The sequence below is a fragment of the Triturus cristatus genome, chromosome 2_1 (genome assembly GCF_964204655.1).
Source record: "Triturus cristatus chromosome 2_1, aTriCri1.1, whole genome shotgun sequence".
NCBI lineage: Eukaryota > Metazoa > Chordata > Amphibia > Caudata > Salamandridae > Triturus > Triturus cristatus.
The window spans coordinates 85102393-85116465 of NC_140581.1; the positions used below are offsets into that span (position 1 = coordinate 85102393).

The following is a 14073-nucleotide window of genomic DNA, read 5'->3' on the forward strand; positions in this document are numbered from 1 at the left end:
TGTGGTCAGACCACCTGCCAGATTAGGAGTTTTCTCCGGGTCTAGCGGGCTCTCCTTTGGCGTTTCCAGGGTGGTGCCTATTAAAAAGGCACTATAACAGGAGCGTCGAAGGCAGTTCCTAGATGGCAGGGACTGTTGCAGTCCATCCCGTGCAGGAACTGGGGTGCATGCACACAGGGGGACACAACATGTACCCCCGGCATGCACTCCATGGCCCTGAGGCAACAGGGGGTCCTCTGGACCCCCATTTGTATCCTTTCTGCCACAGTTTTCATGGAGGGCTCACCGCCATGAAAATTGTTGTAGAGAGGTAACATAATATGCTTGGCTCTGCCGCAGCGGCACCCCCAAGCAAATTGCGGCCTCAAGACCACCACAACACCACCAGGGATCTCTCATTCCTGGCAGCTGCTGCAGTCCCATGGCGGACCGCCCGCCCAACTTGTAATAAGACAGTCGGACAGCTGATGCGGCGGGGCTCGGACCGCCACCATTGGCTATGATAGTCCATCGGAATGCTGGAGTCATAATTAGGCCCTTAATCTTCTGCTCAGTCAGGGCAGGGTAACAGAATACTGCAAGGCAACCATAATGAAACTAGTTTTAAAAAAAACACTTTCCTCTACATATTGTAACAACGGTCACCCCACCTCCCTTCAACAATTACTTGCAAATGTTCTTGAAAAAACAGTGTTCAATAAATTCCACGCATTCAGTGAATCCAATAGTCTTCACCATCCTTTGCACTCCAGCATCAGAGCCGGCCACAGCAATGAGTTAGTCATAACATTAGTTCTGGATTACTTTAAATCAACGTGGATGAAGGCGAAATGGATGCACTAGTTGCACTCAATCTATAAGAGGGATTCGATAAAATCGAGCATACCTTCTTGCACCCCAGAGTAATGAACTTATGCTCAGCCCCTCAATCACTTAGTTGGTTTGAGTAATTTCATACTCAGACCATTTTGTTTCCACCTTTGAAATTTAAGCCTAATTTGGCTTCTTGTCGGGCACCGCAGGGCTCTATATGATCCTCCTTATTCCTCGACATATATCTTGCCCTGCTTTCAGAAACCTTCAATACTGTGGGTGCTCATCTTTGCATGTGTGCCAATGACACACAGATCATTTTTCAACTTCAGCAGTCGAGATATTCAAAAATTGCTTCAGCAGGTGAAAAAGGTACTCTGACCCATGTCCTCATGACAGTGTCCCAAATTAAATCCTTCAAAAACGGAACTATTGAGCAGCAATAATAGTGTGCATAACGTGCCCCATCCAACTTGACTGAAGCCAGTTTTTTTATCATGATCCCTCAATAGAGTGAAGTCTAGGGGTAGGGTTTTTAGTATAATCAGGAAGATTGGCGCTCAGACTAGTACACGTTGTGTGGATTGTGTACAGAGTATGCACGGTGCTGCCAGGTCGGGGAGTTACCCAATAACCCCTATAAGTGTGTGAGTCAAGGAACCCACACTGGACATAGAAGCACAGTCCCGGGCACACCTGGTGGGGTTATAACAATGGTATCAAAGTCCCTTTAGGATCAAAGTTGACATGTGACTCTGGCAATAAAAGGGCACGTGCTCGACGCCATTTCCACTCTCTATCTGGGTGCATCCGTGTGGTGTTACTGTAGGCATGAGGGCCTCGGGCCCTGCGACATCACATTCCCCAGGACCCTGAGGTGTCATGATGGCCTCCGCAACACGATACCCAATCATACAGGGTCCATGACTTTGGGGCACAGACTTGGTGGCACCGGATACATTGCGGCCAGCACAGGCACACCGCCACGGGACGGTGACTTTGGATGCACTGAGGTAGGGGCACAGCACCTTAAGTGCTGATCGGGTGTGCAGCCTGCGATGATGCCCCGTCCCGGCGGTCCGGACTGCTCAGGATTTGTGTGCCCTACTGGACCGCAGTGTAGGCCAGAGCCAGCGGGCAGCGCGGGCCTACCGCCACGTAGCGTTGCATCCCGGATCACAGAGTTAGTGGCACCTCAAGGGCTGAGCGGGTGTGCAGCCTGCGATGATACCGGGTGCTCTGGTATGTCCTCTGCCATGGCGAAATCAAGACCCAGAATCAAATGTGAGACCTGGTGGCCTGCGGAGTGGGGCTGCATAATGTGGAGGGTGCCATGTCCGCGGGCCCCGGGCATGTGGCTTGCAGGGGCATGTGGTGAGCCCTCATTTCTACATGCCAAGGGCAGAAGGTGAGCCGTGAGGCCTGGGTGCGCAGGGGTGGGCATGCACCACTGGGCGGCTGGAGGGGCTGGGGTGCATCTGCCTGGGTGTGCCGGATCGGGCTTGCACCGCTGGCCAGTGGGAGGGGCTGGGGTGCATCTACCTGGGCGCGCAGGGGCGGTCAGGCGATGATGTCTTGTGCAATTGTATGTACTTTGCCATTCATGTATCTGGACTCTGTTTCCGATGACGGATCTGTTTCAGATGTGTGACCTGGTGAACTGCACTACTTACCGGCACGTGGTTGGAGACACACCGGTGGCAGCAGGTGAGCAGTGTGGCCTGGGTGCGCATTGTCGTCACTCTCTCTCCTTGTCCATCTCTTCTGTTATCTGTGTCTCTCTCTCCCCCTCTCTGTCCATATTTCTCTCGCGGATTATTTGGTACATGATTCTTTGTAGTTGATGTGGCATGTCTTTGGCCTGGGGCGGGTGCCCGGGAAGGGGGGTCCTGGGAGTGGTGGCAGTGAGTGTTGTGGCTCTGTTGGGGCTCCGAGCTGCATGATCAATGGCTCCATGGCATCTGTTGCCCTTCAGGTGTGGCTCTGGGCTGGGCTCCATTTTGTGGTGCAGGCTATCGTCCGACTTTGCACCAGGTCGGAGAAGGTGTTAATTTGCTGCTGCTAACGCAGCAGATCGTTGAGAATGTTGCGAAGGGGTGTTGATGCGGCTTTTTGCTCAGGAACGACTACTCTGCATCTCATTAGCGATAGTATCAGGGGTCATCTGTGGCGATGTTTTTTGTGGCTGCTATCGCAGGTAAACTGGTGCTATGGGCTGTTAGCACCAGCTTGTGAATGGGGTGATACATTTATAGTGACTTTGGCTGCGATAAAGTGCCGATAACTCGGCGATGACTCCTTGAGAATATGCCCCTCAGTGTCGACCTTGGATTGAGAGATTACTTTGCAAATTTGTTGTAAGACCCAGTTTTTTTAATACTGAGAGGCATAGTTTCGTATCCACTGTGGCTTGTTGAGGGGTTGGTGCCTTTATTAACCAATCGTCCAAGTATGAGAATACTTTTTGTTTCAGGTGGGCTGGTCACAGGTTGCCATAAATTTGGTGAATACACTTGGGGCAGGCTTTAGTCCGTAAGGGAGAACCATGAACTGGTAGTGAGTGCCAGCTACCTGGAATTGTAAATACTTTCAATAATTGGGGTGAATCGGGAAATGGAAGAATGCATCTAGAAGGTTGAGAGCTGACATGTGGTCGTCATGATTGAGAAGGCGTAAAATGCCCTGCAGGGAGACCATATGAAATGACTGTTTTTTCAAGTATATTTTCAGCGTCTGACAATATGAGATAGGGCGCAAGGACCCTGACGTTTTTTTCCTGATGAAGAAGAAATGGGTGTAGAACCCAATTCCCTCCTGAGACATTCGGACCTCTCTATTGCAGCTTTTTCCAACATGATAGATATTTTTACCAGTAGTTGTTTTAGATGGGGAGGTGGTGCTCCTTTGGGTGGGATATTTGGTGGTATGTTGGTTAATTTGATGGTATGCCCCCGAGCTATGATGTCCAGGACACATTTTTCGGTTGTTATGAAGCACCATTGGTGGAGATAGTGGGAAATACGACCCCCAAGATGTTCTGTGAAAGTTGGGGGGTGTAAGATCATTGCTTTCTAGCAGTGTCTCATCCTCTGGTGGGCTGCTTTCCTCTTCTTGGCTGTTTGTATGCCGCCAAAGGAGGTTGTCTGTACTGTTCTGTATATTGGGGCGATATTGTCCTTGATAATGCTGATATTGCTGCCGATAAGCTTGGAATCCTCCTCTATATTAGAAAGAACTTCTGTCCCTAGCACCTCTAAAGGGATACATCTTCATTTGTGAAGTTTCCGGGAATTTGGCAGTGTCGGTATCGGCCTTATTAGCTTGTCGAACTTCATCAATATGTTTTCGGAACAATGCCTCTCCATTGTACGGGATATCCAAGATTTTACTTTGGACTTCTGGTCTGAATAATGTCGCTTTCAGCCAGCCGTGCCTTCTAAGCACTGCTAGCCTGCTAATTGCCAGAAGGCTGTTGAGGAGAAGTCAATGGCACAGTCTATTATTTATGCAGATATTGTGCCATATCAGACCACATCTGCTGGTCAAATATTACTAGTATTGCCAGGGAATTGCCTGCTCACACTGCCATACTAGAGAATCGTTTGCCAATATTGTCAAGGCGGCACCCATCCCTATCTGGGGGTGTTGTGATAAGGGTGGAAAGGTTCTTCAAGCGCCTTTGGGCTGCCTGGCTGATGACTGATTCTAGTTTGAGGTGACGCAATAGACATGCTGGCGCATTATCTGATGCCTTATACTTTTTGTCTAATCTGGGCAAGGCTGCCGACTTTTTTATAGGTTCTTTAAAATCATAAAGAAACAGTATGTCTGTTTAGTGATCACAGGTAACTGAAACCACTTTGTTGCCCTCATCATGATATTATAGAAGCCACCTATATCTTCCGGCGGCGACTCTACTGGAGGAAATGGTGTCGGTATTAAGTAGTTATCTCACTCAGTAGCAGTTGAGGCTGATCCCTTATTTCTCTTTCCTCTTGATCCCCTTCTGAAGTGTCAGGATCATTTGCTGGCTGGTCCGCCAATGGTAGAGATGACAGAGGAGTAAATGATATCTGCAATGTGCATGGATGAGGTGGGGGTATTTGCAGTTGTGGAGACCTCATTGGTGCTTGTAATAGTGGTGTAGGCTCAGATGTCACGGTTTCAGGGAACAGCTTGTAAGAATCTTGAAGCATGTTCTGGAGGTTGGTAACTAATTCCAGTGGCATTTGGATGGAATGATTCTGTTGACAGTGTCACATTTATATGCAGAGCACTGCTGTGTATAGGTTTCTTCTAGACTGTACTGGTCTTCATCGTTATCATACCCCTGACATTTAACCTGCAATTCTGAAGGGCTATGAGCAGCTCCAAAGAGGCCCTCATCTTCAGTTTCTTCATCCAGTAAATGGGCAGGTAGAAATGGTGACACTTTACTTGGAGAGGTGTGAATTGGAAGGATCACATCAGGGTTAGTTATTCCAGACCGCGACATATCTGACACAGGAATCAAAGGTGTTAGGTGCCTTTGGGGATGATGAAATTTGTGCATCCATCGACAGTAGTTCCTTCGTTGACAAAGTTTTCTTAGCTTTTTCCGCTATTACAGTTGACTTTTTTGACAAAATTGCCTTCAACGGTGTTCTCGACGACGATGTTGTTGTCGACAGTGTTCTGGACGACAATGCTTCCGCTGACAGTGCTATTTTTGACGGATCCGCTGTCATTGATATCTTCATTGATGAGATCGTTGTCGACAGGGCTTTGATGAGTGTTTCGCAGATGGAGTCGGAGACCCTGAGGCCGTCTTCTTCGACAATGTTATCTTCGACAGTAGCTGTAGGTAACTATGGTATTTGACACTGCCGGAGATAGCGATATTATCATCGGTGACGCCGCTGAAGAGAATGTGGACATTAAGGTCGTTGATGTCATTGATGACGGTGCCGTCGTCGACAGTGATGGAATAGAAGAAATTTTATTTTTTTCCACAGAAAATCCTCCTATCACTGACAGAAGAGATATTGAAGAATTTTTGAGACAAACTTCTCTTACAGATGGTGTTGAGGGTTCTGAAGGAACCTTTGAAGAAGGTTTCTTTGGTAACTTCTGCTCAGTTTTTTAAAGATGTTTAGGTGTCTCATGGTGAGATTTTCTAAGGGCCTCTTTAGGTGGCTCGGAAGGCTTCTTTTCATAGGCTCTATCTCTTTCATGAGATTTTTCAGACCTTGGAGTCATTACTCTCTTCCTCAGAGACAGGGCGATCTTTTGTCTTAAGTCGCTGGAACCACAACAGTAGTCTTCCATCCCGGTCCTTCAGGGTTTTCTGGGAGAAAGTGCAGCAAATTACAGTCTTTGACTGTGTGCTCAGGATACAGACAATACATGCACTGATTATGGGCATCATCAGATTGGAATCTTTTCTTACCACAGGTGCAGCATTGCTTGAATAAACCTCTCTTTGAATGCTCCGACACAGTAATCCGAGGCTGATATAATATGAGAAATATATATCTGACCTGAGAAGAATCTTCTTGAAATGTGTTTGTTTGAAGAATAAACTGAGCAGAGCTCAGGGAGACTCCCATCACACGATGTGCAGTCGAAAATCTGAGGGACTCTCTTGGGAGTATACTACACGTTGCTGTTGCCTGACTGGTTATAGTTAAACTTTCGTCCTCTTTTAAAAAGGACTTAGATAGGCTATTGAAGTGATTGTTAATTTCCATTATAGCCTACGATAGTGATACATACCGCTTTAATATGGTGCAGTGGTACTCCCACTTCGACGACGGGGAATGATTCAAGCATCTATGAAAGATCCGATACTAGAGAAAAAAGATTTTCATTGCCATTAGAGACCAATGTCTCGTTCAAAGTTTGGGAGACCTGGATAGTCGTTCGTTCGTTCAATATCTTTATTCGATTCATACAGAGAATCATAAAAGCACAAAATTAAAAGCATAAAATACATGGTTAAAATGAGCCATCAATGAAACAAAATTTTAGTTGAGAGACCGTCATACAGCATAAGTACAAAAAATCCAATGGGAGATTACAGATCTAAGCTAGATTATCCATAACGTTTCCTAATCCGGAGCGACACTCGTATGAAGTTCAACATAGCACAACAAACTTCAACAGAAGATAGTGACAACAAGTAGTCATAGCCTTCATTATAGGTACATGGTTGCCGCCCCTTCAGGATAGGTTTAATGAATCTAATCCTAGGTTCCTGGTATAAAGAACAAAAAAGGACAACGTGTATAGTACTTTGACTGACTCTATTGTTACAAGGACAGGGGGGTAGCCTCTCACACCAACCCCCTTGTTTAGGGAAAGCAAAAAGGAAATGGAGTGTATTTAGTCTAAGCTTTGTAAGATAAAACCGCCATTGGACATTAGTCGAAAAAGTTAAATAAAACTGATGCCGAACCTTAGATGCATGACTTGTTGGGCCTCCCAAACTAGATGTATCTAAAAATTTCCAATAACATGCTTTAATTTGGGTTTTTATGTTTCCCTGAATATTTTCAGGATTTTCATAAACATGGCCCAAACCTATCTTATGCAACATGTCACTAACATATGACAGCCAGGGAATCTGTTTTACATTATCCAGGCTCATACAATCTAAAAGAATTTCTCTAGAAAGTTGGAGGTCGTCCGATAACCATATTTTGCACCATAGTAATAAAGGCGACAGGCGGATAATATCAGTCACTTTGGTCATTCCCATTTCGTTGTGGCAGAAGGTATTTGATGAACCCGATGGAATCAGTAATACCCGTTTTAAAAATTTGTTTTCCATCACCTGTATGACTGAAGGATTCTCAGTCCCCCATACTCCTGCCCCATAAGTGGCCACAGATAGACATTTAGATGTATATAGGGTTTTGAGATGCGCAACAGGTTTTTGACCCAACTTGCCACAAAAACGGAAAAGACCTTCTATAGAGCGAGTAGTACTCTGGACTCGAGTCTTCATTAATGGGGCCCAACTTAATTTGTTGTTGAAGAGATTTCCCAGGTAGTTAAAGTTATCCACCTTTTCAATGGTGAAGTTATTCACCACAAATTTCCTAGATTTTGACCCTTTTGGGCCACAGACCATAGCAAAGGATTTTGCAAAATTTACCTTTAGGTCAAGGTCCAACATGAAGGTGTTAAAAGCATCTAAGCATGTCTGCATGCTATTTCCAGTGAGGGTCATTAAAACAGTGTCATCTGCATATGACAATATGGGAATACTCCTACCATTTACCTTTGGAAAATCACAACAATGGTCCAGCAAATGCTTCTCCAATCCATTTGTATACACCAAGAATAATAAAGGTGCCAAAATGCACCCTTGACGGACCCCCTCAGTTGAGGGAATCGGTTTTGTTATTTCACCCCCAGGTCCAAACCTTATGGCCACGGATGTTGCAGCATGCAATCTGCGGAGCAGCGTAACCAACGGTTCTTCAAAGCCCATACTATCCATCATCTGCCATAGCTTACTTCTGCAAACAGTGTCAAACGCGCTAGACAAGTCCATGAAGGCAAGGTAAATTGCAGAATTCCTTGCCTTCATGTACTTTGTAATAATCAGCGCCAAATTTAAACACTGTTCGACCGTCCCCTTCCCACTTCTAAATCCATACTGGGAGTTCACAATTAAACCAACAGAATCAGCCCACGTTTCCAGTCTGGCCAAAATGACCCTTCCCAATAACTTACATGATGCATCAATCAACGATATAGGTCGATAGCATCGGGGGTCACACCTATCGCCCTTCTTAAAAATCGGCACCACCACTGCCTTCTTCCATGATACAGGAATACTACCAACAACCACAGCCCTGAAGACATTTAACAGCAACGGGGCCCATACTTCCATATTGTGCTTGAATAAGTCCAAAGGAACAGCATCAGGGCCCGGAGCTTTTAATGATGTACCTTTCCTCAGAGCTTCTTCAACCTCCTCCAGTGTAAGCGAGGAGCTAAGAAGCGAAGCTGTAGATGGTACTACCAAAATTCCTGGGTCATCCAACAAATCCGAGGGTGATAATGCCTTGGGATTAAAAATGTTACCAAAGTGAACTTCCCAGGATTCACCAGTGACCTGCATCACTATGCTTTCCTTGGTATCACTTTTAAACAGGGGACGATTTACTACGTCCCAAAAGAGCCTACTATCTCTTAGCTCAGAAGCCTTTTCTAAATCTTCCCAGGCACAATTTTTTAACTCCTGCTTCCTCTTTATAATAGCCTCTTTATAGGCTTTCCTAGTTGATCTTACCAAGTCTTTATTCCTTGGTTTTTGCATAAGGGCCGCTTTTAGGGATTTATGTGAGGCGGAGCATGCGGAGTCGAACCATCTGAAACACTTTATATTCTTTTTCCCTGCTGGTTTTGTAAGATACTCAGCCACATGCCCACATAATTTTTCAAAGCTCCCAATAACCTTTTCTGGGTCTAATATTGACATTTGACATAAGTCGATTTCAGTCTTACAGTCATTAAAAATCTTCGCCTCTAGACCTACAGCATCTATTTTACCCCACTTCATGGTAACGCCCTGATTCTTATTATATTTTATAGGCTGATCCCAGACCGAGTGTTTCCCACTAGTAGGGATACGCAGAGATAGCTTTAAGGGGTTATGGTCGCTTGCAGCATTAGCTATTATCTCAAGTCTATTGACATAAAGCAGGAAGTTACTGGACACAAAAATAAAATCAATAGTGCTTGTTGCACCTCTTGATCCATGAAAGGTTGGTATTGGCGAAATGTCTGGGGCTGCCCAGGGCTCTACCATACATAAACATTTAGAACAATAATATTATTTAAGGCATCCCCCTGGGGCGTGTGTTTAAAATGCATCAAAGGTTGTTTATTTAAATCCTCAAGACCACACACATTTGAACCACCAAATTTGCACAATGAAGAATTAAAATCACCAACCCAAACAACGAATAATGGAGGTCGTTCACTACGAGCCTTGCTTATTGCGTCCTCCAAACTCTGAATTGTGGTTACATCATTCCTGTCAAAAACATTATGGTACCAGTTGATTAACAACAAGGGCTCGGGGAACAGATTTTCAAGCACTAGCAGTTGGAACCAGGGAGTGTCCGCTATCTTTAAAATTATCAAGTTCTTAAGTTTGATAGAGAGTGCTGTCATTATCCCGCCCCTAGCCCTCCCCGCTGGTGATGGTACCGCCAGGACGTTAAAAGATTGAAAACCATCAATTTCCTCACCCGTTCTGCTCCATGTCTCCTGGAAGCACAGAATGTCCTGGCTACCCACATAGTCCAACCAACCTTCCTCCTCTAGTCTACCCGCAAGACCGGCAATATTCCATGACATTAGACACAACGTAGGTTCCCCTTGGTTATCGTCCACAGGCTCTTTTAAGCTTGTCTGGTCGTGCTCAATAATCAATAGATTTGGCTCACGGCCTGAGATACTGATCACCTGTGTATCCAAAAGTATATTAGACCCTACATTGAGATCGGTGACATCCACCACCGAATTATCCTTCTGGCTTACCCCCTCGTTTTCCCCTATAGCCAAGTCTGATATAGGTGATACATTTTCCTTTTTTTTGTCTGATGGTCAATCTAGACCCTCCATTCCCACCAATGGGTCAAAACGGTTTCTTAGGGGAATGTTGCTATTTGGCATCCACCCTAGATATTCCTCCCCCTGAACTATCATTTCTGGTTGATCATAAGGTAGTTGCATAGTGTTACTAAAACTTATAGGCCCCATAGGGCATCCATCACCCTGGTACCTCATACCAGGATGGTTTGGGGGGGGGTCGAAATATAGTTTTGTTCTGTATCCATCCAGGGTGACTATTTCCCTGCAGTCTTGGCCCAGAGTGACCATTTCCCTGCAATCCTGGCCCAGAGTAACAATTACTTGGTGAAACATGATATAGGTTGGGATAAAAGTATTCAAGGCCTATACATTGGATGTCCCCCATTCTAGCAAACCTTGCTTTATCGCAAATTAGGTCTTTAACCCACCTATCCCTAAAATTGATAAGAATACAGTCCCCCTCTAAATCCTTCTTGCTTGGTCCAACCCAAGGAACCCTTCGTACACCTAATATTTTTGTGGCAGAGGCTGGGGGAAGTGGTCTATTATTATTAAGCCAGAATATAACTTTGTTTAATAAGTCCTGACTTGATTCGTGTTTATTCGGTGCAACCACCGGGACCCCTGTCAGGATTACCATAAAAGGGGCAGAATCGGGGGGTATGTTTACACAAATTGGTTTACTTAGAGGAGCTTTTTTACCCGAGACTAATATTCCACTTGATAAAGTTGGTTTAGCTCCCAGTGCTACCACCGGCATAGATGTAGTTGGGATCGGTGTTGTTGCTACGGCTATCTCAGACATTAGCTGAGAGGCCGCATCAACCACCAGTGTGGGTTTAGTTAAAGTTGTCTGAGCGGGGATTCGCTGAGTATCACCAGATATGGAGGATTGGGATGATTTGCTTGAGTTTTGGGTAGAGGTTTTTTGAGAACCCTTCTTTGTAGCAATGCAAATCTCCGGGGACTCAGGAGATTTACTATTTTTAACCAAAGTATCCAGTGAGTGTGTATTAACTGATAATAAGAGCTCTAATTGATCTAATTTTAGATTGACAATTTGTGTTCTCTCTATGAGGGGCATCAAGAGGCTTTTTAACAAAGTTTCAATGTGTCCAAACAGTTCATCATTATTGCGATTTTTACAGCAAATAGGCGGATAACCGGGATTCCCCGACCGTATTCCCTTTCCCTTCATCTGACCCCTCCCTCTTTTACGTTTTCTGGTTTGTATAACTGCTTTGACATGGTCCAGAGCTTGACGTTGTAAGGGGGCAGGCTCCAACAAACTCGAGTTAGTGCACAGCTTACCGTCCCCGCTAATATCCGATGCAGTGTGATCTTCTAATGGACAATCCACTACAACATCCCCCTAGATATTTCTTGGGAGTCTGGGATTACTACTAGATTGGGGCTAGCTTCCAGATCATTAGTTTTGCTTTTTTCCGGAGTAACCACAGAGCCAATCCGTCCCAAGGATGAGCGTTTGCCCGTGACAAGATCCAAAGACAAACGTTTTTCTGTAAGGGCGATTTCTTTCTCCAGTATCCCCGTAGCCCGGATAATAAAATCATCTAAAGTTCCGGTGACTTTACCACTGCCTGACTTTACTGTGACCTGCCTACCCTTCCTAGTTAATGGCGGCATTATTCAAAGAATATACAGTTTAAAATACTAAGGAAACAAAAAAGGAATAAATATTAAATTCCACAAAATAACTACTTAAGAAAATCTGCTCAGATAGATCATTAAGACGTGCTGTAAGTCCTCAAGTCCGCAATGTAAGAGAAAGGGCCCGGCCCGTCCCTGTACGTCCTTGGACAGCCTTAGACGGCCCGCCCTTTGCCCGGGCTTAGCCCCGGGCGCTCCTGCGCGCTCCCGCGCAGCGGGGAGAAAGGCCAGTAATGAGGACAATGGTGTGGCGGGGGCGGGGCAAGCAGGGAGAGCGACCCAGGTGTTGCGGGTCTCGGCCTCACGCAGGGACTCCTGGTACACTGAGTCCCTGCGGGTCAGCTCGCAGCCCTGTGGTCCCGTCCACACGCACACACAGACAACGGCAGTCTAAATCAGTTGGGGCGGCTCAAGAGCAGGAGGCAGGCTCACCACCAGTCAGGTAACCAGAAACAACGAAGCGGGACCCGCGCAGCGGGTCCGGCGAGGAGCTGAGGCAGAAATTGAAGGGATGTCCAGATGAGCTCTCCACACTGATGCAGGCAAGGCAAGACGAAAACTGCTCCACTTGCAGACTTTTGCACAACTTGCAGTTTCGGTGTGTTGTCCTCAGAGGCGCCGTCTAACAATAAGGCAAGTGTGACAGTCTAACAAATGTGTGCTAAGACTGATAACACTTTGGTCAGAATATAATACCAGTGTTCAGAGCAGCATTAATTCCGGCATTTGACTCTAATATCTGTGTCTGGAAGAACAAGACAAAATAGAAAGGTGCGGTGCACTTACCAATGCAGGTGGGCGTCTCGTTCCATTCACTTAGAGAACTCACATCTTTTTCTCTGCACAGTATCGATGGTGTTAATGTTTGGTACCCCTCAACGCATGTCACATACGCCCATTCTCCACGATCGTACCATTCTTTTGAGGGGGAGAAGCGAAGAGCTGACCCTCCAGTTATTGGCTTTTGGCATCTTTCTGAAAAATAAAAGTAACATTAGAAGTCTATGAGGAGCTTAAGGAAGGTTGGCTCATGTGATCCTGAGTGGAAGAGGGCTCCACCGTGCACAGACTGCAGTGAGATGCTATTAAACAATAATAATAGGCAGCAGCACTGTAATTTACTCACTAGATAAAATAGCACTATAAAGCCACAAGGTATAACGATTTGATGTGTTTCTCAAATATCCTGAAATGTACTGCATTTCCTTATAAGTGGCATTCATACGTTTCCCTCATAGTACAACTGGTAGGAACGCTGCATTTGCATCTAACAAACCTAATTTCATACAAAATACACACACACACACACACAGACACACACACACACACAGACACACACACACAGAAGTTACATAGATGAGGAGTTAAGAATAATTAATTTATAGTTTCTCATATATTCCACAATTTTTTGGTTGTCAAACATTTTGCTACAAAGCATTCTTGTAGCACGGTATTCCTAGAGTTGATATTCTGAAAGGCCAGCCTTTTCCAGGGACTTGTGAGCCCTGTTGACAGTCCTTTGCAGAGGAGATTTGACAAGGACAATGCTACTAAGGTATTACTTTCTTTTCACTTTATACACCTGAAATGAGGACCCCGGGGAAAGCCGTTGCTGCTGTGGTATCGGCAAATCCGGACTAGGACCCACCCTGTCCATCAGCACAACTCACCAGAGGTGCTCATTCAAGGACATGTTCTTCTGAGCAGTGCATTTCTTCAGGAACCTGCGCACCCTCCATTGTGGGGACCCAGAGTCCACCGATTCCCAATAACACTGTCTGCCATCCACCCACGCCGGTCCGCTGCAACCTCAACTGAGACCTGCTGGAATGTCCCACCACACAACTAAGGCTTCTTTCTTCCACTGGTGGTTGCAAGGTTCAACCCTGCTTCTACCTAATATACTGTTGTCCAGTCTTTTTCAGCTGCCCAGACACAGACCTCCATCAATGCCCTCTAACTTCGGCCTCATCTGGCCGGCAATTTCAAACACCT

The 14073-nt window shown here is 45.6% G+C and overlaps 1 protein-coding gene across 3 annotated transcripts in view; it reads right to left on the minus strand.

Annotated features, from left to right (window-relative positions):
* The window catches only part of LOC146863797 (uncharacterized), a 317162-nt gene that overhangs the window by 111768 nt on the left and 191321 nt on the right, over positions 1-14073 (minus strand). For all 3 annotated transcript variants that reach the window (XM_085628095.1, XM_085628101.1, XM_085628105.1), the window contains one exon: positions 12865-13053. In XM_085628095.1, coding sequence (XP_085484221.1) covers positions 12865-13053 — 189 coding nt within the window. The remainder of the gene's footprint in view (positions 1-12864; positions 13054-14073) is intronic.